The sequence below is a fragment of the Ranitomeya variabilis genome, chromosome 7, assembly GCF_051348905.1.
Source record: "Ranitomeya variabilis isolate aRanVar5 chromosome 7, aRanVar5.hap1, whole genome shotgun sequence".
Lineage (NCBI taxonomy): Eukaryota > Metazoa > Chordata > Amphibia > Anura > Dendrobatidae > Ranitomeya > Ranitomeya variabilis.
This window is the reverse complement of record NC_135238.1, coordinates 148,786,202-148,810,431: the sequence shown is the minus strand read 5'-3', so window position 1 is coordinate 148,810,431 and position 24,230 is coordinate 148,786,202. Positions and strand designations below refer to the sequence as shown.

General features: G+C 46.0%; 1 protein-coding gene across 3 annotated transcripts in view; it reads right to left on the bottom strand.

Moving 5' to 3' along the window:
- The window catches only part of TYW5 (tRNA-yW synthesizing protein 5), a 54,800-nt gene that overhangs the window by 29,130 nt on the left and 1,440 nt on the right, over positions 1–24,230 (bottom strand). The window contains exons 1-2 of one of the 3 annotated variants that reach the window (XM_077272018.1): positions 21,901–22,055; positions 11,498–11,586 (exon numbers count right to left, since the gene is read on the bottom strand). In XM_077272018.1, coding sequence (XP_077128133.1) covers positions 11,498–11,581 — 84 coding nt within the window. In that variant the 5' untranslated portion in view covers positions 11,582–11,586; positions 21,901–22,055. Of the gene's footprint in view, positions 1–11,497; positions 11,587–21,700; positions 21,718–21,900; positions 22,056–24,230 lie in introns of those variants that run through there. The other 2 variants (XM_077272019.1, XM_077272017.1) reach the window with 2 other exon arrangements.

Genomic DNA, 24,230 nt, shown 5'->3' with positions numbered 1-24,230 from the left:
TGTGCACCTTTTTCTACCACACTGTTTCCTTCCACTCAACTTTCCAGTAATATGCTTGGATACAGCACTCTGTGAACAGCTGGCTCCTTTAGCAATAACAATTTGTAGCTTACCCTCCTTGTGGAGTGTGTCAATGACTGCCTTCTGGACATCTGTCAAGTCAGCAGTCTTCCCCATGATTGTGGAGCCTACTGAAACAGACTAAGGGACCTTTTTAAATGCTTAGGAAGCCTTTGCAGGTGTTTTTTGTTAATTATTCTAATTTACAAGGATAATGACTGTTGGGTTTTCTTGGGCTGTAAGCCATAATCATCAACATTAACAGAAATAAACACTTGAAATAGATCACTCTGTTTGTAATGACTCTATATAATATATGAGTTTCACTTTTTGTATTGAAGAACTAAAATAAGCCGGATTACTTACCGGTAATGCTCTTTTAATGAGTCCACGACAGCACCCACTTTGAGAGAGGGACCCGCCCATAGGAACAGGAAACCTACAGAGATAAAAAGGGTGGTCCCCCTCTCCTCCTCAGTTTGTTTTTCAGAGTACGAGATGAACCGCCGTTGTTAAATTAATATATGTGCAAAATTTGCTACACGTTCTGTCTTATTTATATTCACCCATGAGAAAATATTACTGCATAAAAAACTATACATAGCTAACTAGGGTGGGAAGTGAGAGGTTGCTGTCGTGGACTCATTAAAAGAGCATTACCGGTAAGTAATCTGGCTTTTTACCCTTCACCACGACAGCACCCACTTTGAGAGATTTACAGAGAACCTTCACCTGGGTGGGATCACCGTGCTGAGGACAGCTCTGCCAAAAGCCAAGTCAGATGAAGAAGATAGGTCAAGCCTATAATATTTATAAAAGGTTGAGGGTGTCGACCAAGTTGCGGCCTTACATATGAGTTCAATGGAGATGTCTGCTTTCTCCACCCAAGAGGATGATACGGCCCGAGCTGAATGTGCCTTCACTCCTTCTGGAGGCGTCTTGCCTTTTGCCGAGTAGGCTAGACAGATGGCATCTCTAATCCATCACGACAAGGTAGCTTTTGAGACCCTGTGACCTTTCCTGTGGCCCTGAAAAGATATAAACAGAGCCCTACTCTGTCTCCAGGACTGGGTTCTCTCTATGTAACCCAAGACTGCTCTTCTAACATCCAACATATGTAGCTTCTCTTCCTCTGGACTTGATGGATTGTCATAAAAGGAAGGAATAAAAATCTCTTGAGATCTCTGACAATTTGTTGCTACTTTAGGGAGATATGATGGATCTGGTTTGAGAACTACCCTATCCTGGTATATCAATAGGAAAGGAGGGTCTACAGAGAGTGCCTGGATGTCTCCAACTCTTCTGGCAGATGTTAAGGCTATCAATAAGGCTACCTTAACCCCTTTCTGACCTCGGACGGGATAGTACGTCCGAGGCAAGATACCCCGCTTTGATGCAGGGCTCCATGGTGAGCCCGCATCAAAGCTGGGACATGTCAGCTGTTTTGTAATACATTTGAAAGTTTTTTCAAATGTATTATTTTGCCTTCTGACCGAGCACTCCGCCTCCTAGTCACAGGTGTTTGAATTGCAGCAGGTCCATTACCCCTCCACAGAGAGAGAGAATAGTAGTCTCATAAGAGGTTTTCATAGGCACCCATTCAGATGGAGACGTTTATTCTCAGTGAGGAAGGAAATCGTAGGACCTGGTATAAGAGAGATGCCATAAAGTGGCTACCAGGTACACATAAAATTGGCCTTTTTTATGCGCTAAACGCTCTCATTTTTCATATTTCTAGTGCAGTAATGCAGTTAAATTTTCATGTTTCATGTTTGCATGTTTCAGCGCTACAGTGTGCTACCTTACTTGCTTGAATGTCAGCTGTTTTGAACCGCTGACATGTGCCTGCAATAGCGGCGGGTGAAATCGCAATTCACCCGCCGCTATTAACTAGTTAAATGCCGCTGTCAAACGCAGACCTCTATGGTTACTGATCGCCGGTAGCTGTGAGCGCCACCCTGTGGTCGGCGCTCAGAGCACACCTGCATTTCTGCTGCATAGCAGCGATCTGATGATCGCTGCTATGTAGCAGAGCCGATCGCGTTGTGCCAGCTTCTAGGCTCCTATGGAGGCTATTGAAGCATAGCAAAAGTAAAAAAAAAATGTGAAAAAAATAAAAAAAATATAAAAGTTTAAATCACCCCCCTTTCACCCCATTCAAAATAAATCAATGAAAAAAAAAAATCAAACCTACACATATTTGCTATCGTCGCGTTCAGAATAGCCTGATCTATCAATAAAAAAAAGCGTTAACCTGATCGCTAAACAGCGCAGCGAGAAAAAAATTTGAAACTCCAGAATTACGTTTTTTTGGTCGCCGTGACATTGCATTAAAATGCAATAATGGGCGATCAAAAGAACATATCTGCACCCAAATGGTATCATTAAAAACGCCAGCTCGGCACGCAAAAAATAAGCCCTCAACCGACCCCAGATCATAAGCAAAGTTTGGATTTTTTTTTCACCACTTAGATAAAAAAGAACCTAGTCATGTTAGGTGTCTATGAACTCGTAATGACCTGGAGAATCATCATGGCAGGTCAGTTTTAGCATTTAGTGAACCTAGCAAAAAAGTCAAACAAAAAACAAGTGTGGGACTGCACTTTTTTTGCAATTTCACCGCACTTGGAATTTTGTTCCCGTTTTCTAGTACACGACATGCTAAAACCAATGATGTCGTTCAAAAGTACAACTCGTCCCGCAAAAAATAAGCCCTCACATGGCCATATTGACGGAAAAATAAAAAAGTTATGGCTCTGGGAAGGAGGGGAGCAAAAAACGAACACGGAAAAACGGAAAATCCCAAGGTCATGAAGGGGTTAAATGAGATGTTCGTTAGAGGAATAGACTGTAATGGCTCAAAGGGGGGTTCAGTTAAAGCATCAAGGACTAGATTCAAGTCCAGGGTGGTAAACATGGAATATGTACTGGGGTACTCCTTTCGCATGCTTTAATGAATCTTGCAATCCATCTGTCACCCGCTATATTAGCACCATAAAGGGCTCCTAAAGCAGAAACCTGAACTCTTAATGTATTTACTGAGAGTCCTAGTTGATGACTCTTTTGTAAGAACTCTAGGATGGTCTTAATTGGAACTATGTTAGAGAGGGGTTTTGCATCAAAGTTCAAAACCTTCCTCCATACTCTGTTATATATTATAGTTGTAGACTTCTTCCTACTTAGCAGTAATGTATTAATCAAATCTTGGGAAAAGCCTCTTGATTTTAATAATTGCCTCTCAAGTTCCACGCCGTCAAGTGAAGTCCCCTCACTTGTGGGTGATGGAATGGACCTTGAGATAGTAGGTCTGGGATTGTTGGCAGTATCCAGAGATCGCAAACTGACATCGCTCGAAGGCATGAGAACCAAGGCCTTTTTGGCCAGAAGGATGCTATTAGAATCACCCTTGCTCCTTCTTCCCTTATCTTTTTGATCACCAACGGAATTAACATCATTGGTGGGAAGGCATAAGCTAGGTCGAATTTCCAGGGATACTGGAGCGAGTCTACTATGTATGGACGATCCGCTGTGTTTAGGGAGGAGAATATTTGCTCCTGTCTGTTTTTTCTGGTCGCAAATAAATCTATTTGTGGAAGTCCCCAAATCTCGACTATCTTTCTGAATATCTGAGCATTGAGAGTCCATTCTCCTTGGCGTAGCTTGTGACGACTGAGGAAGTCTGCTTTTGAGTTTTCTACTCCTCTGATATGAAGTGCCGTGAGGGAGAAGAGGTTGACTTCCGCTAGATCGAAGATATTTGTCGTTGAAGACATTAGACTTTCCGATCGCGTTCTGCCTTGATGATTTAAATATGCGACGACTGTCATATTGTCGGATAGGATTCTTACGTGAGATCCTCGGAGCTGGGGAAGGAAACAATTCAAGGCATGATTAACTGCGTTCAGTTCCTTCCAATTGGAGGACTGCTGCATTTCCACAGTGTTCCAGCGGCCCTGAGCTAGATCCTGACCTAAATGGGCCCCCCACCCTTCTGGGCTAGCGTCAGTGGTAATTATTTTAGAGGGTTTTATCGTCCATGGGACCCCCCTGGACAAATGGTTTATATCTAACCACCAAGACAGAGAATTAAGCACCTCATTAGAAAGGGTAATCTGTATTCAAATGTCCCTGACAATGGAATTGCGCAAATAGGATTTCATGTTGTAAGTTTCTAGTGTGATATTGGGCCCATTGGACTGCAGGGATGCAGGAGGCGAGTGAGCCTAAGAGAGACATGGCATCTCTTACTGACATATGAGGATTAGATCTCGCCATATTAACTTTTGAGATTGTGTTCAACTTCTTGGATTCTGGTAAGAGACATCTCTAACTTACAGAGTCCAAGTGTAGCCCGAGGAAGGACTGGAGGGTTTCTGGATGAAGTCTGGATTTCTCGAAGTTCACAATCCATCCTAAAGCCTGTAAAGATGAAATAGTATTAGCCAAGCGCTCTTTACATTGTGAGGCAGATTTTCCAATTATTAAAAAATAATCCAGGTAGGGTACAATTAATGTGTCCTGTTGTCGTAGATAGGCCATCACCTCGAGCATAACCTTCGTGAAAACACGAGGAGTCATTGAAAGGCCGAATGGCATTGTTATAAATTGGAAGTGACGGATCCAGCCTCCCAGGTTGACTGCCACTGAGGTATTGTTGGTGATCTGAATGAATAGGAAGATGGTAGTACGCATCCTTCAAGTCTAATCCCGTCATAAAACATCTAGGAAATAAAAGTTTGACAGTAGACCTGATTGATTCCATCTTAAATGTGCGTTCATACAAAAAAGAATTCAATCTTTTAAGGTTTATTATAGTACGGAATGAACCATCAGGTTTGGGAATCAGAAATAAAGGGTAATAAAATCCCCTTCCTTCCTGATTCTTTGGGACTTATATAAGAACATTTTTAGCCAAAAGACTGAAAATGTCTAACTGGAGCACCTCTTGTTGTTCCGGTGCTCTCACAGATGTTACAATGAAAGTATGTTGTGGAAGTTGAAAAAATTCTAATTATAATCCTGATTTTATTAGGTGGAGGATCCACTGACTTGAAGTTATATGTTCCCACTTCTGGTGAAAAAATGTTAGCCTTCCACCTACTGAGACTTCCTTACTGACGGTATCTACTGCGTTTAGCTGTTTTGGAGCCACTAAATAAGGCACCTTTCTGCTTCGTTTCCTTTGCATCCCAGCGATCTCTTTGTGGCTCATACGGCCTCCTTCTGTTAAATGGCCGTCTTCTAAACGCTCTCCTATAGGAAGGAAGAAATTGTTTAGGAAAATCCTTCCTTCTCTCTCCTGCTTTGGTGAGTAGGTCATCAAGAACTTTTCCAAGCAGGAACTCACCCTGGCACGGGATTGTACATAGTCTAGATTTGGACTGTGCTGTTATGATCCGGTGACCTTGGAGCCGCATGAAAACTTTCTCTGGAGTCGGTGGAACCTGTACTGACCGCAAATCCTGAACTAACACCGCAACTAGAAGTAGCCATGGGGTGTGCCTAACAAACCCTAGACACCTCGACACAGCCGGAGGACTAAATACCCCTATAGATGGAAATAGGAATGCTATCTTGCCTCAGAGCAGACCCCCAAAGGATAGGCAGCCCCCCACGAATAATGACTGTGAGTAGGAGAAGAATAAGACACACGCAGGTAGAAAACAGGATTTAGCAAAAGAGGCCACTCTCGCTAAATAGGAAAGGATAGGACAGATTACTAGGCGGTCAGTATTAAAACCCTTCCAAAAATATCCACAACAGATAATACAAAAAGTTCCACAATCTAACTAAAGACATGGAATGTACCGTATTTTTCGGACTATAAGACGCACCGGACTATAAGGCGCACCCAGGTTTTAGAGGTGGAAAATAGGGAAAAAAATATTTGAAGCAAAAAAATGTGGTAAAATATTTAATAACATACTATTATATGTGGTGTTATTATATATAATAGTATGTTATTATGTTGGAAGCTGCGGGACCAGTGTGGTGTCTGTGAAGTACTATATGAAGATGCTGGAGGGTGAGTGTAAGAATGGGGGCACAGGTCTTATATTGAAAGCACCACTCCAGCACTGCAAAATAACACTGGAGTGCTGCTTTAAAATCCCATGGGAGAACTATAACTCCCAGCATGTCCTGCAGATCCTATGACATGCTGGGAGTTATAGTTCACTAAAGGAGTGGCAGAGTGCTTTATTGTGTTTTGGAAAGACTAACCTCTTAATTGAGGCAGCCAGCCTGTGGTGAGGTAAAAGCATCCCATGACTGCACACACAGAGCCCTCCCTCTTGTTGCCTTTCCACAGCACAGGTAATGGAAGCCAGCAGATTCTAGTGTTGGAGTCTGAAGGACCTGTGATGATGTCAAGAAGAGGGAGGGCTCTGAGCTGCCATGTGATGCTCCAGCCCGCCCACTTCTGACATCATCACAGGTCCTCCTGCACAGCACTCAGCTCCAGCCCAGGAAGGTACCAGCAATCTCCTCTCCTCCTCCCCCTGCTGCTGCCTCCTCCTCCCCCGGACACACAAATCTCCCTAGCTGCTGTTGGAATCAGCGCTGAGGAATCCATGTGTTTCGCTGCTTAAGTGCAGTATTCATTTGCTCTCTGGACTCACCACTCAGCTGATCGGTGGGCGGGAGTAGCTAATGAATATTCACTGCACTTAATCGGGACCACATGGTTTCCCCAGCAGCTGATTCCGGGAGTGGGGACATTTTTCTGCTGCCTGAAGTGGGATATCATTGCGATCCCACTCGCTGCTGCCCCCCCTCCCCACATGCTACATCCCTACCATAAGACGCACCCACACTTTCCTCCCAAATTTGGAGGAAAAAAAGTGCGTCTTATGGTCAGAAAAATACGGTATATCTGCCACTCCAGAGAATCCAGCAAGACTGAGAAAATACGGACACAATCTAAGCTGGACAAGAAAACACAAAGAATAGCACTGAATTGTGAAGCACACAGCATGTGTGCCACAGGAAAAAAAAAACAGACACTTATCTTTGCTGATTTGGCAGAATGACAGGAGGAACCAGGCAGAGGTCCAACACCTCCCAACAACAATTGACAACTGGCAAGGACTAATGAATCCTGCACACCTAAATACCCCAGTCAGAACTGCAATCAGCAGACACACCTGACCAGGACTGCAACCCAGGGACAACTGCATTACCACCTACTACCACCGGAGGGAACCCAAAAGCAGAATTCACAACACTGTGCATCCCTTTTCCATCCCTTCAGCCAGAGGGCTCGACAAGCCGCGTTCACTAGGCCAGCTGATCTAGCCGCCAGATGCAGAGAATCTGCTGATGCGTCAGCCAGGAAGGCTGCGGCACTTCTAATCAACGGAACTGTCTGTAGGATCTTTTGTCTCGTCACCTTGCCTTTGACCTGATCTATCCATACTAAAAGTGATCTTGCTGTGCATGTACCTGATATGGCAGGTTTGAAGGCCCCTGTATTCGTCTCCCAAGATCTCTTAAGTAGGGCTTCAGTCTTACGGTCTAGTGGATCTAACAAAACCCCTGCATCCTCTACAGGGAGAAACGATTGCTTTGAGGTGGATGCTACCGCTGCATCCACTTTTGGAACCTTAGACCATACTGCCAACTCCTCGTCACTAAAAGGGTAACGTCTTTTGGATGAGGATGGAAGGAATCCCTTACCCTGTTTGTCCCACTCTTTTTTGACCAGGTCTTTAATAGCGGAAATAACAGGGAAAGCTCTCAGTTTTTTCTGAGCTAGGCCAGCAAACATAATATCTTGTGCTGACCTGGTCTCTTTCGTGTCTGGGCAACCTATAGTGTTCCTAACGGATTTTACGAGATTATCTATGCTATCGATCGGAAAGCATGCTCGGCCCTCATCATCAGAAGAACTAGATGACGATCGTAAGGTATTAGATGATCGGACCAAGCCCTCTTCTGATTCTGAACTGGAGACGGGGGAAAGGCTTCTAGTTTCCTGCTTCTTTGAGCTTCTGGATCCCAGAGATTGGATCTCTTGTCTAATTATGGCTCTGATATTAGTAGTTGTTACTGCAGACTCCTCCTGTAAGGTCTGATTAATACAACTTGGACATAACCTCTTGGGATATGAATCAGGAAGGGGTTGCATACACAGCGCACATTCCACATGTTTTGATTTACTGGTTTTCTTAGCCTATGAGGGAGAGTATAGAGAAGGAAGGGGTCAGCTTAATAGGTAGAGGATTGTATACACTCACCTAGTGAAGCAATTACGGTACCGATTTAGGAGGTGGAGACGCTGTGCGGCATCTCGGTAGATCTGTTTCTCTACTCCTTAGTTTTGTTTGTGTGGTAGTCCCCTCATTGGAGCGTCCACTTCTTTTGCCAGCCGATTTTGTGCTTCTAGTGTTGCTGTCTTTGCTAGTGCTATCATGCTCCACCGCTGGTGGGTGCCCCTCATGCGCCGGAGACAACATTACGAGCACACTTGCTCCGTGTCCCGGCGCCTTTTTGAATATTTGGCGCTCTGAGCTCCTTGCCGGCCACGCACCGGAAGTGCTCCAATCACTTCCGGGTTCGACGTGGCAGAGTGCACTTACCCATGACACGCTGCTGCTGCTGCTCCCTAGCAGTGCAACGCCGCTGATCCGCACTTCCAGCATGCTCCCCTCCTTAGGCCGGTCCTGCTGCCGGAAAATCCTAGTCGAGGGGGAGGCTGCATGCAGTGGCTTCCCCGCCTCTGCTCCTGACGCCACAGCCCCTGGTGTTCTCACAGCAACTACCCAGGCGTTTGCACAGCTCAGGCTCCTTCGTCATGTAGGTATACTGAGGGATTCCAATAGGAACAGGAAACCAAACTGAGGAGGAGAGGGGGACCGCCCTTTTTATCTCTGTAGGTTTCCTGGTCCTATGGGCGGGTCCCTCTCTCAAAGTGGGTGCTGTTGTGGCGTAGGGTAAAAAATTAACTTTTTTATGATATTCTAATTTTGTGACAAGCACCTGTAGGTAAAATGATCATACCGCAGTTTGTTAGATTTAGAGAACATTTTCACTCCATTTCAACCAGCAAAGGATCACCTAAATTAATAAAACACATTCAAGAATGTCATAATGAGAACCCTAATATCCTCCGATTTGCTTGTATAGAAGAGATAAAATATCCCATACAAGGGGAAGACTATCACTGCCTATTGATAAAAAAAAACAAGCAGAATGGACCCTAGACACTGATGCCCAAGGTCCTTTAGGGCTTAATGAAAAGATAGATATGTATGTGTTTTTATAGTATTATTTTAATATGTTTGCTGTATATGTATGATGACGTATAATTTTGTTTCCACTCATAAAAGAAGTAGGTATACGTCACTTTTAATATTTTAATATGGACCCGTAGAATTGCTAGAAGCGAAATGGCCGCTTTTCTTACCCCCCATGTCTCCCTTATTTACCTGCATACTGCTGGATATCGCCCACATGTAACAGAATAAAGGACTTTTAAGCTACAAGGATTCGGTGAGTGCTGCTTAGAAAATGTCTTTTTTGTGGCATCTATGCCGCAGGCAGCTTTTTTAAATTTTATATATAAGATAGTGTGCACATACCCTAAAGCTAGTTAGAGTTCCACAATGATTTAGTGTGACTCTTTTACAATATGTTTGCAGTTAGACTAATAGTTTTAGTTAAGTCACATTGTAGGAACTTGCAGGTGAGCCTTACCCCCATACCGTGCTCAGCCATATTTTCAGTCACTGGGCTTCCATTATAACCATTGTGCCTGTGCATACCAGCGATTATCCACTAATTACTAGTGATGAGCAAACGTTCTTGGATAAGGCATTATCTGAGCATGCTCGAATGCTAACAAATTTTCTTCAGCATGCTCGAAAAATATGTTCAAGTCTCTGCGGCTCCAAGTCTTCCAGCTGTTAGACAGCCGCAACACATCCAGAGATTTCTGGCTTGTTAGGCAAACCCCTGCATGTGGTTCGGTTGTCGAACAGCCGTGAGACATGCAGCCACGGGGACTCGAACATATTTTTCGAACACGCTGAAGACACTTGGTTAGCACAGAAGCATGCTCAGATAACACCTTATCTGAGAACGTTCGCTCATTACTAGACAGCAACTTGAAAACATTAGTACAAAAAGAGGATATTGGGGGCAAGACCAAACTATTTGCCAAAATTCAGCATTCGGAGAATGGCAATGAGGCCATTTTGCAGAAGGGGTCCTGCCCATCTTGTGTAGATGAACAGGAGACAGGTTAGACAGATACTATAAAGCAGAGATCAGCCCATGAGGGCTCTGGGATCTAATAATGAGGGGATATGATGAGATAGAGACTGTGGCTGTATTGAACTGTGATGTCAAGGTACATCTCAGCCGAGAATACCTAAATATGTACGAGCGAAGGACACCAAAGGTCTCCTGCAACTGAGCAAAGTATATTATTATTGTGCACATCGCCCAAACTCCTAACCCCAATCCACAAGAGAGGACTAGGAACTGTTAATAGGGATGAAAGGATCGGACTGTGCCAAAGAGGAAGGACAGCGGCAATAGAGTTAAGCTGCAGTAGCCTTTCAGAATCCCTCCAAACCTGGAGTCATATCCACAGTTGCAGACATGACTGGCCTGTTCTTACACATGGTTGTCTGAACCCGGCCCAATGCATGTCCTCCAATGTCTCATGCAATATATTTTTCTAGTTGGCTGTATGACATGTTTTCCATACATAAAGACGACACAATGCTCCATTACCTGGCACACAAATACTGCACATGATTTATTATGTCAGACATCAACCTGTCATAACTTCCCACCAGACAGGATGTTACTGGGATCGGTAACTGTTATAGGCTCTCATTCAAAAACGAATACGCAAATTGCCTCTTCAGAGAGGAAGAGGACTTGAACTCTATAGCGCCACCTGTTGGAAGTAGCGATCCTACAAGTCACAATCAACCCTTTAACGAGTAGTGCCATATGACTTATGATAAGAGGCAAATCAGTATCTCAATTCGCAGACACGGTGTTTCGGGCTGTTGGCCCTCGTCAGTGCGAAGCATGAGAACTGATTTGGCTAGGTGAGAGGCTCTGGACTGGGTCTAAGGGGTAAGGTTTCTCCTTGTGGAGAGTGACATACCAGCTGGCTTGTCAAGGAAAGGAGGCATATTCTCTGTGCAATGCTATACATGTGGTAAGAGTTTTGGGGTGTTAAAGATGTTTTATCGCCAAAGACAGACCCTTTTTAAAATGTGTCCGCTTGAGCTTTCAGCTAATCTCTCTGATTGTGCAGGGGCGCACAGCCAGCAGCGGGCACTATGAAGGTATAGGATAATTGTGCTGTAGGTAACATGAAGCAAATCTCTGCCTGATATCTGGTGATTATGGATTAAGTAGCAGATAACTGATTTCTCTGCACGGCGGATTACACATTTGCGCTGACAACACTTACCACCCTATAAATTTCCTGTTCAAATCTGTGCTTATCTACTGCAGAGTATTCAGGAACACGGACGTGTGTTGGTCTGAGCTCCATCACACCTACAAATGGGACACGAGGGGTTATTCCAGGACGTTAGCAATGTTTGGTAGTATGCAGCCATCTTTCATTGTTTTCCTTTACACATTAATATTTTATGTATTTTTGACATTTTTTATTTTTACCTCAACAAGTACCACATTTTTGTGCAAAATATCCATGTGATGGTCAGATAAGTACTAAATGTACAATTCTGATCCATGTGGTGCAATGTGCACCTTTATTCCGGTCTCTAATCGTGATGCATCTTACAATTGTTACTTGCCTCCCCCCCAATGAGCACAGAAACAGAATAAAATCCACACAACAGTCCTAATGCTACCTAACTCATTTGTGTTACAGGGAATCTGTTGGCAGGTTTTCGCTATGCAATCTGAGAGCAGGATAATGTAGATAATATACTCTTATTCCAGAGATGTGTCACTTACTAGGCTTTGTGTTGCTGTTTAAATACAATCAGTGTTTTATCAGCAGGAGATTATCACTACAGGACTTGGTGTCTGATGCCATGTAGTCCTCCTGCTCTATGTAACCCCCTCCTCCACTACTGATTAGTAACTTTCTGACTATGCACAGTGTACACAGAAAGCTGCCAATCAGTGATGTGGCTGGGATTATACACAGCTCAGTGCTCTGCAGCAGATAAAACAGCGATTGCATCAATGCGACAACATGCAGCCTAATAGGTAAAACATTGCTGAGATCAGCGTCTCAGCCCCTACATGATGCTGCTCTCAGATTACATATATAAAAAACCCTGGTGACATTGCCTTTAACTCCTTGGTTCACTCATAGTTTTGACCTTCATGACAAACCACTTATTTTATTTTAAACTTTTTAATTGTCACATTCCAGAAGATAGAACTTTTATTTTTTTCGGTGTCAAATCATGAGAGGTCTTGCTTTTTTAAGGGCGAGTTGTATATGTGAGTGAAATCATTTTGGTGTATAGGCAGTTCCCGGGTTACAAAAAAAAATACAATTTTTTTTGGTTATGAAGAAAGCTACAGAATGTAAGATAGAACAAGGCCGAAAAAAACCCTTAGGGCATGTGTCCACGGGCCGGATTACATCTGGATTAGCTGCGGATTGAACGCTGCATACAACCGCAGCATCCAGAAGTTACCGCATAGTGGAGGGGATTTTATGAAATCCTGTCTCCACTATGCGTGTGAACACGCACCCGGCGGCCCTGCGTTTACGGACATGCGGCGCATCTTTTTAGAACGCAGCATGTCTGTTTACCTTGCGGCGACTCTCCGTTGCCACAAGGTAAAACACAGGGTCCTATGTATGGGGTGCGGAGATTCCAGATGTGTGCAATGAACACATCCGGAATCACCGCTCGTACAGAAGGGGGTGGCGCTTTGGGTGGAGAGGGATTTCCGCTCTGTCCAAAGCGCCGTCAATCCGGACAGTGGACACGCACCCTTAATATTCACCTCACCACTGACCGCCCCAGTCACCCCAATGTTCACCACCAGCCATATGGTCCTCTTATTCGCATCCTCTTACGCGCCACATCTCTTGGCCGGAAGTCTTGGACATGCAGCACGAGAAAGCGAAAAGAAAACTAGATGTGAGCAGTGAGGTCGCCAGAGAGGTGAGCATTTAGGAGTTTCTTTTAAAAGCAATGCTCGCCGTCAGGTCTTCTTCTTTCCATCATCGGGCGTGTCGCATCTCTGCACTCTTCACTTTAGGCCAGAACTTATGGCAGTGTCCAGGCCTCGGAGATTACTGCCAGTAATAAGGGCGCAACATTAATATCGAGAGCTTATGATGAGCAGTGACCTCCAGGGCTTGGACGCCACCAGACATCTTGGACAAGCAGTGCGCAATGGTAGAAAGAAGAGGGACAGATAGGTATTATGTTTTGGGGTTTTTTTACCAATACTTACCTTGCCATCCTGTCCTTGTCCACTCCTACTCAATCACCATAGTTACCTCATGTAAAACAATAGCCACTATAATCACCTTCTATGAGGGTTCCGCTCCAGTGATGTCAGCGCCTGCTCTCACGGGACTCGTGTGACATTGTGTCATGTGAGCCCTGCAGCCAATCACCGGCCGCTTCACTCTCACTTCCTTCAGAAGCGACTGACATTCACAGAAGTCAGAGAGCAGCAGCAGTTCTCACCTCCTCTGGGAGTCAGTTTCTTCAGAAGGAAGTGAGAGGAAAGATGACGCTGACTAGCTACAGTGGCTGTTATTTTACATGGGGCAACTATGGTCATTGATAAAGGGTGGTCCGAGTACTGGACAGCCCCTTTCCACACAGTGTGGACATAACTTTTATGTTATCACATCCTCTTTACCTGCTAAATGCAGAAAAATTATCAGCGTACAAAAAAACAAGTGAGAGAAAGAGGGATTTTTGTGTACTCACCGTAAAATCCTTTTCTCCGAGCCAATCATTGGGGGACACAGACCGTGGGTGTTATGCTGCTTGCCACTAGGAGGACACTAAGTGATACAAAGAAAGTTAGCTCCTCCCCTGCAGTATACACCCTCCTGCTGGCCCTCAGCTAACCAGTTCGGTGTAAAAAGCAGTAGGAGATCAGTAACAACATATTAGCTTACAGCATGTCATATTATATATGAGAGTATAGCATATCGGATTATAAAAAAAAACAAGCATAAGCCAATACCAGGGTGGGAGCTGTGTACCCCAATGATTGGCTCGGAGAAAAGGATTTTACGGTGAGTACACAAAAATCCCTCTTTCTCCTACGCCTCATTGGGGGACACAGACCGTGGGACGTACCAAAGCAGTCCCTGGGTGGGGACAACGTCAGATCAGGCCCTGTGTAACTGCTACTTACAAGTGCGCCACCGCGGCGTGCAGAGTCCGCCTGCCCAGAGCCACATCTGTGGAAGTCTGGGAATTATAATGCTTGAAGAATGTATGCGGACTGGACGAATCCGCAAGCTTGCAGGCGTGTCTTGTCGACGCCTGGTGCCTAGAACCCACGATAGACAGGGAGATAGGCTGTCATCTAACACGGAAGGACTCCTGGATGGAGAAAGGAATACACCAGGCTAAATGGCCGATGAAGACGGCCAAACCCTTCCTGTAAACGTCAGGAAGCCTTCCTCTTACCGTTAGGAAACCCAAGATACAGTGTCCAACCTTCGGAAGGACGCCGTCCTCGAGACATACCTACTCAGAGCACTCGCTTCGTCCGGAATATGGGGAACTCATTCCATTTTGTGGACTGGTGCCAAAAGAGATGAGGGAAGAACTATGCCCTCATGACAGTAGTGATACAATACCACCTTGGTAACTAGGGACGGGTAAGGCCTGAGGACAACCTTGCCTTGAAGGAAATAAGGGAAAAAGGTCTGAAAAGATCCGTTAGCACCGAAGACTCGTCAGGATGAGGATATCGCCGAGAAAAAAGGGGGGCGACCTTCCCTAATAGAATAGATCCCAATGATCTAACGGCATGCAATAGGGAAGAACTACATGTGAAAACATCCTGCGAGGTGGTCCCTACTTGCAGTTTTGTTGCAGAAAGACAGAAAGCTATCAGCTCCGCAAGCGAACTGACGTGGTCAGTGCGGATTTCCGAGGATCACTGGGGCCCTTTCTGCTTCTGAAAAACTCTCGGAAGTGGAAACTGGTACCACGGAATAACCAGAGCATGCAGTGCGATGGCTCTTGGATCTCGAGGCCGAACAACAAACTCGAGTACACAGCCGATCAGTCAGGACGCCATCCGAACTACAACTGTAGAGCTCCAGTGATGGCGGGTCTGATGGAAGACTTCCAGGTGAAGTTCCCACTCACTTGAGGTGAAACCCTGACAGCTAAATATGTTCGCAGCCCAGAGTTCTACTCCTGGGACATGTACTGCCAAGATCACCGAGTGATAGATCTCGGCCCATGTGAGGTACCTTGGCCATGGTGCTTGAACGTGGGTACTCGCTAGATGATTGACGTATGACACAGCCGTGGCGCTGTCCAATTGAAATCGGCTGGGTTGACCCGCCATAAGGTAGTGGACCTACTATAGGACTACCTTTGAGATCTCCAGAGCAATGATCGGGAGAAGAGGACTGGCATTGGAAGTTACTAGTAACCATGGAACCGGGAGAAAAAACCCTGGATGAAGAAGGAGCTCAGAGACTATCGTCTGAAAGGCTGCTTGACTTGCTGAAAAACTAACGGAGCGAAGGAAACTGCTTCCATTGTCGTCTCCGTTTTTTTGTTTTTTTTTTAGAAACCTCCCAGCAAATCGAATGAAATGAGGGGATGAGTGAGCAAGAGCGCGAGCTCCCTGATGAAAAACCATGACCTTGTCTGGAGGGAAAAATGTACCACCCTTCTGGAAGAATACCGGATCATCCTCAAAAAGGATATCTGCTTGGCTGGAAATGAGAAGTTGTCTAAGTCTAGCCACCAGCCCAGGTGAGAGGGTATCACAAGTGATATAGACGACTCAGCGTAGTCCTGCAAGGGCGGGTAAACAGTCGGCCAAACAGGGCAGGACGGCCACGCCTCTAGGTGCAAGATGACAGCCGCCATGACCCTTGCGAACACTCTGGGTGCGGTAGCAAGGCCGAAGGACAAGGTTGTGACTTAAATGCTGTTCACGAATGGAAAAGCAAAGGGATTTTTGAAGAGGTTAGGCATCCCGAATGTCGATGGATGCCAGAGACTGCACCTTTTTTGTTGAAGTAATGGCTGAGCGGAGGAACTCCATTCGAAGAAGAAGAACCTTGTGAAAAAGTTGTTAGAAGTTTGAGGTCCGGGATCGGTCCTACTTCTCGTTCCCTTTTTTGGGAACCAAGATCCCTTAGATCTAGACTGTCCTGGACAACCCTTTCACTGTTGGTCGGGGCTGTAGGAACGTACGATCCTTGGTTAGTCTCCCGCTCAAAAATTTGATTGACCAGCTGAACTGTCTCAGGAAAGGGGTACTGGTGTGAATCAAGGTAGTTAAGGTCTCCAGGCAGGAGACCGTTGCTCTAGCAATCCATGCGGCGGCTAGGGAGGGTAGAGGGCTGGACCCGTAGCCGCAAAACGGAACAAACCAGATTTGCTATTTGACAGATCGTGGCATTTTTAATTGAGGACATATCGGGCAGGGATACTGGTAGGTAAACCACAGGAGATTGTACCCGGTTAATCTGCCGAGTGGCAGAATGCGCCGCTGCTTCCAGCAGGTCATTGCAGAGTTAAAAATTAGGAGCCTCGATCCACCATCCTCTTAAAAGGGAAGTGGAGAGGGAACATTCGCCTTCTTGCATCTTCTGTTAAATAGTGGTGATGCAGAGGGGGGTGCTCAGACGCCCGAAAAAGGTGCCTCTGTACATCCACAGAGTTCAGGTCTCCGGGTGGACAGGACAGGTTGTCTGGCGTTAGACCTGGATGCAGAAAAAGGATACCTGGAAGCGACCTTCATGTGCCCGTCTGTTGATGGTGTGGGGAGACCGGCGCCCTTTAAAGTGCCTGTCGCCCTTAAAAATCAGACCAGGCATAGCGTCCCACGTAGAGGCTTCTATCCAGTGAATCGCATATCTGGACTGGATGGCAAAAGCTCTACGAGGGAGTTTAGACTGAGGGAACTAGTTACACTGGGATAAACTGGGATCAGCGGCAGAGGGCTCCTCATTTATGACCAGTTTCGGATTGGTCATGTGTCTTTAAGACCAGGGAATACTGGTCGTGTTCCTTTAAGACCAGTGTGCCCCTAAGACCAGGGAATACTGGTCGTGAGCCTTTAAGACCAGGGAATACTGGTCGTGTGCCTTTAAGACCAGGGGATACTTACTGGTCCCGTGCCTTTAAGACCCGGGAATTCTGGTCACGCGCCTTTAAGACCCGGGAATTCTGGTCACGCGCCTTTAAGACCAGGGAATTCTGGTCACGCGCCTTTAAAAACAGGGAATACTGGTCACGCGCCTTTAAGACCAGGGAATACTGGTCACGTGCCTTTAAGACCAGGGAATACTGGTCACGTGCCCTAAAGACCAGGGAATACTGGTCACGTGCCCTTAAGACCAGGGAATACTGGTCACGTGCCCTTAAGACCAGGGAATACTGGTCACGTGCCCTTAAGACCAGGGAATACTGGTCACGTGCCCTTAAGACCAGGGAATACTGGTCACGTGCCCTTAAGACCAGGGGATACTGGTCAAGTGCCCTTAAGACCAGGGAATACTGGTCACGTGCCTTTAAGACCAGGGAATACTGGTCACGTGCCGTTAAGACCAGAGAATACTGGTCGTGTGACTAAGACCAGGAATACTGGTCATGCGGGTTTAGGTAAAATCTCACAGCGAGCGAGAAGCGCCAATTCAGGGGGCGGAGCCACAGGCACGACGTGGGCGGGGCCTCGAGACTTCCCTGAATAGGCCCAAGCCGGGGCGTAAATTTCTGCAGCCGGCGCCAGCGTAGAAGTTAGGGGTGGTCACCCGTTGCTCGAGAAAATTGAGCGCTTCCGTGCCAGGCGAAAAACGCCAGGAAAAAAGGCAGAGCCGCCTTAAGGCGCCACAGTGCGCTTCTGGTGGTGCGGCCTACACATCGGCCGAAGCCAGGAGCTAAATTTTGTAGCCGGCTGGAGCGTTACCTCAGGGAGGTGGGCCACAGGGAAGCCTGAGACTGCCTGTGAATATCCCGCTGCAGAAGCCCATCGCTGGCAGGATCCACTCACCAACGGTGCGCGTCCCGGCATGGAGCCGCCGCGGATGTCGGGTATTGCAGCGTGGACGGTGCAGGAATAGAGGAATAAACCTCAATCCATCATCCCTCTTGTTAGGGAGGTGGAGAGGAACCATCCGCCTCCTTGTGCCATCCGCTTTCGCAGTGGTGGGACAGTGGGGGCTGCCCGGACCATGGAGAGGGGCTTCTGTACATCCACGAAGTTCAGCCCATCGGGACCGTGAAGGCACCTTCGCCCCTGAAGGGGATTTCAACTGCGGCCTAGTCCGGCTGAAAAAGCTGGGGACTAAATTTATGGAGCCTGCCGGTGGAGCGCGTCGGCGGGCCGCGCCCTGAATGATTGCCGCTGGCGTACCGGCCAGTGGCACCCCCAGGACCGCATCTTCCACGCAGGCAGCGAGAATGGCCCCCGAGATCTGCAGGGCGCCTCTCGTCCCAGACGAGAAGCGCCGATATAGGGGGCGGGGTTACGGCCGTGGGAGGGATCTGCCCACTGCGGCCTACTCCAGCTGAAAAGCCGGGGACTAAATTTCCGGCCTGCCTGGCGATGCGCGGCGGCCGCAACGGAGCGACGCTAACCGCCGCAGTTCCCCGACCGCCGGCGCCTCTCCCCAGGGGCTCTGCCGCAAGTACCGCCGGCGCCTACCCCATAGAGGCCACTGCGGCCTACTCCGGCTGAAAAGCCAGGGACTAAATTTCCGGCCTGCCCGGCGGTGTGCGGCGGCGCGGCCGCAAAGCGATCCGGAGCGCAGGAGGGAAACTCCTGATGTACTCACAGTCCGGTAATGCAGGTCCCCCTGTCCCTGCGCGCTCCATCCTCATCCTCTTCTGTAATCCCTTTGGGCTCTGCCGCAAGTATGCAACGCCATGTACTGTGGGCCTTGTGCTCGCCGTCTTGCAGGGGGAAGGGAGATCGGGACCAAGGATGGAAACCCGTCGCCCCAGTAAAAATTGGCGTGCTCCAGCGTCGCAGGAGAAGGACGGGGAGGTATACTCGCCGTGCTCGCCTCTTGCTGGTTCGGGGGAGAGCGGGTCCTATAATAAAGGATCCGTCGCCCCCTTCACTCCGTTGAATAAAAAATAAAAATATACAGAAAAATAAAAATTAAAATAAGAAAGTTGGGGTCTGAAAACAGACCCAAGTGCCTCCTACAGACACTAAGCAAGAACTGGTTAGCTGAGGGCCAGCAGGAGGGTGTATACTGCGGGGGAGGAGCGAACTTTCTTTGTATCACTTAGTGTCCTCCTAGTGGCAAGCAGCATAACACCCACGGTCTGTGTCCCCCAATGAGGCGTAGGAGAAAGATGCATTGTTTTTGTGTCTCCGAATTCTGGGAGACATAACCTCTTTATTTCTGTATGGGGTTTATTTTCTGCAGGACAATTTGTAGTTTTATTGCTATTATCTCAGGGTATGTCTGACTTTTTGATCACCTTTAGGCCACATTCACAAGTTCAGTATTTGGTCAGTATTTTACCTTTAGTATCTGTAAAACCAGGAGTGGGTGATAAATCCAGAAGTGGTGACGTGTTTCTATTATACTTTTCCTCTGATTGTTCCACTCCTGGTTTTGGCTTACAAATCCTGAGGTAAAATACTGAGCGAACACTGAAGGTGTGAATGTGGCCATATTCTATCTTTTGTGAGAAAAGTCTACGTAATAGCAATTCTAAAACATTTTTATGGTATTCAGTGAGCAAGTAAAATGGCATGCTCACTTTGTAGTTTGGGTCATTGTGATACCAAATATGTACCAATTATTTATAATACTTTTTAAATAATAAAATACAATTTTAAAAGGAAAAATAATGTTCTATATGTCACTATATTGTAAGAGCAGTAACTGTATTTTTTCTTGACAAAGCCACATGAGGGCTTTAGCCGGTGTTTATTTACAATCATAAAAAAAAATCACTTAAAAAATGTAAACAGCCTTTTTTTCAGCCTTTATTTTCCACAACATTTTTTTTCCTGATTTTTTTTTCTTTGCAGATATGATACACACATATCCTTAAACAGGGGACAGGAGGAGATTACACCTCATCTCTCCTGTCCCTGCCAGTTCCCCTGAAGCTGTTTCTCCTCCTTTGCAGTGACTGAAATCGGGGGGACATTTTTTACAGGTTGTAACTTAGCCTGAATCGCAGTTATGGGCTGGATCATGGCTACGGCATCGACCTCAGGGCTCATACTCACATGCGAGAAACTTCGATGAGTCTCACACTTCAATACCCGGCACTCAGGAGCGGAGCATGTGGCTGCATGTATTGCTATGCGGCCGCACGCTCCGATCCTGAGTGCCGGGTATTGACATGCAAGACTCATATGAGTTTCTAGCATGTGAGTATGAGCCCTAAGTCTAATTTTGAAGTGGAGAATTAAAAATGAGCCATGAATCACTTTCATAGCAGCAATCCAGCCTGAGATATGACAAATACTAGCCAGGAAGTATCCGATACATCATTGACTACTATGTTGCTGCTCTGTAAGTACGGTATTATATGTCCTTATCAGGGAAAGGTTGGCCACCTTAAATTTTTTAAATATTATTCTATTGGTTTGCTGTACGTAAAACAAGGTAGACTCTACTTCTTCCTGCTGCTCCAGGCCTTAGTCTTTTTTGCCAGGCTGCAACGGCGACATTAATCCCAGTCCTCAGAGATAATGCCGATGTAGATGGCAACAGACTGCCTAGCCCAGTAACTGTCTGCAGCGGTCACGTCATATGGTCATGACATCAACAATGCAGCCCAAACACCGGGGATAGCAGCGGAGAGCTAGCGCTGGAGAGCTAGTGCTGGAGAGCCAGAGGGGAAGTGCAGCTGACCTTGTGATTGTGACGTACAGGAAGCCTATGGATACAATAGTAAAACAGACAACCCCTTTAAATAGAATAAACATAGGCCAAAATGGGACCAAAAAATATAATTCATCCGGCAATAAATACTGAACGATATCGCACAGCTTCATTGGTGGGAAGATGAGAAAGTTTAGACAGAGAGAAAAAATGACTGGTTGTGACATGCAGTGTGACAGGCCCTGTGTAAATCAATCAATACCCTTAGGAATAAAAAATCCTTCTACACGCCCTCAGTGTGACCAGGGCTGTGCGTGACCTTTCCAAGATCTCCCTGCTGTGCCTGCACAATGGTTGGCAGCCTGGGGCCCTTATGTATAGGGGCCCCTCACACCACAGCACCCCTAAGGCTGCCGTCACACTAGCAGTATTTGGTCAGTATTTTACATCAGGATTTGTAGCCGAAACCAGGAGTGGAACAATCAGAGGAAAAATATAATAGAAACATTTGCACCACTTCTGGATTAATCACCCACTCCTGGTTTTGGCTTACAAATACTGAGGTAAAATACTGACCAAATACTGAATGTGTGACGGCAGCCTAACTGATAAGCTCCTGTTACACCAGTGAAGTCTGCGTCCTGCACTCACTGCCATCACTGACTGCGGTCTGCCCCCCCAACCAGAGTGGAGCTGACTCATATATATCCGTGTAGTGTTGTACGGCGCCACCTAGTGGCTCAGACTGGGTTGTGCACTCGCATTCCCGGATAGTGAGAGTGTTTCCTCTCTGTGAATAGCTGCCAGTCCCGTCAGTAATGGAGCGGGAAGCAGGAGATGTCACTTCTTACCTTCTCAATGGAAACTACTGAGCAGCAGCCATGAGGACACATACAGCGGCAGTCGCAGAGCTGATTGCATCACAGTCATGTGACCTCCCACGTGACACAAGCACAAAACTGTAGTGTAACCAGGGATCCTGCAGCGGCAACAAGTGACAGTGCAGAGGAGGCTGATCTGTGTGCACGATGTAATATATGGCTGATCTGTGTGCAGGATGTAATATATGGCTGATCTGTGTGCAGGATGTAATATATGGCTGATCTGTGTGCAGGATGTAATATATGGCTGATCTGTGTGCACGATGTAATATATGGCTGATCTGTGTGCAGGATGTAATATATGGCTGATCTGTGTGCACGATGTAATATATGGCTGATCTGTGTGCAGGATGTAATATATGGCTGATCTGTGTGCACGATGTAATATATGGCTGATCTGTGTGCACGATGTAATATATGGCTGATCTGTGTGCAGGATGTAATATATGGCTGATCTGTGTGCACGATGTAATATATGGCTGATCTGTGTGCGGTATATAATAGTAATATATGGCTGATCTGTGTGCACGATGTAATATATGGCTGATCTGTGTGCGGTATATAATAGTAATATATGGCTGATCTGTGTGCAGGATGTAATATATGGCTGATCTGTGTGCAGGATGTAATATATGGCTGATCTGTGTGCAGGATGTAATATATGGTTGATCTGTGTGCAGGATGTAATATATGGCTGATCTGTGTGCACGATGTAATATATGGCTGATCTGTGTGCAGGATGTAATATATGGCTGATCTGTGTGCAGGATGTAATATATGGTTGATCTGTGTGCAGGATGTAATATATGGCTGATCTGTGTGCAGGATGTAATATATGGCTGATCTGTGTGCAGGATGTAATATATGGTTGATCTGTGTGCACGATGTAATATATGGCTGATCTGTGTGCACGATGTAATATATGGCTGATCTGTGTGCAGGATGTAATATATGGCTGATCTGTGTGCACGATGTAATATATGGTTGATCTGTGTGCAGGATGTAATATATGGCTGATCTGTGTGCAGGATGTAATATATGGCTGATCTGTGTGCACGATGTAATATATGGTTGATCTGTGTGCACGATGTAATATATGGCTGATCTGTGTGCACGATGTAATATATGGCTGATCTGTGTGCAGGATGTAATATATGGCTGATCTGTGTGCACGATGTAATATATGGCTGATCTGTGTGCAGGATGTAATATATGGCTGATCTGTGTGCAGGATGTAACATATGGCTGATGTGTGTGCAGGATGTAATATATGGCTGATCTGTGTGCAGGATGTAATATATGGCTGATCTGTGTGCAGGATGTAATATATGGCTGATCTGTGTGCAGGATGTAATATATGGCTGATCTGTGTGCAGGATGTAATATATGGTTGATCTGTGTGCAGGATGTAATATATGGCTGATCTGTGTGCACGATGTAATATATGGCTGATCTGTGTGCAGGATGTAATATATGGCTGATCTGTGTGCAGGATGTAATATATGGTTGATCTGTGTGCAGGATGTAATATATGGCTGATCTGTGTGCAGGATGTAATATATAGCTGATCTGTGTGCAGGATGTAATATATGGTTGATCTGTGTGCACGATGTAATATATGGCTGATCTGTGTGCACGATGTAATATATGGTTGATCTGTGTGCAGGATGTAATATATGGCTGATCTGTGTGCAGGATGTAATATATGGCTGATCTGTGTGCACGATGTAATATATGGTTGATCTGTGTGCACGATGTAATATATGGCTGATCTGTGTGCACGATGTAATATATGGCTGATCTGTGTGCAGGATGTAATATATGGCTGATCTGTGTGCACGATGTAATATATGGCTGATCTGTGTGCAGGATGTAATATATGGCTGATCTGTGTGCAGGATGTAATATATGGTTGATCTGTGTGCACGATGTAATATATGGCTGATCTGTGTGCAGGATGTAATATATGGCTGATCTGTGTGCACGATGTAATATATGGCTGATCTGTGTGCACGATGTAATATATGGCTGATCTGTGTGCAGGATGTAATATATGGCTGATCTGTGTGCAGGATGTAGTAATAATAATATATGGCTGATCTGTGTGCACGATGTTATATGGCTGATCTGTGTGCAGGATGTAATATATGGCTGATCTGTGTGCACGATGTAATATATGGCTGATCTGTGTGCACGATGTAATATATGGCTGATCTGTGTGCAGGATGTAATATATGGCTGATCTGTGTGCACGATGTAATATATGGCTGATCTGTGTGCAGGATGTAATATATGGCTGA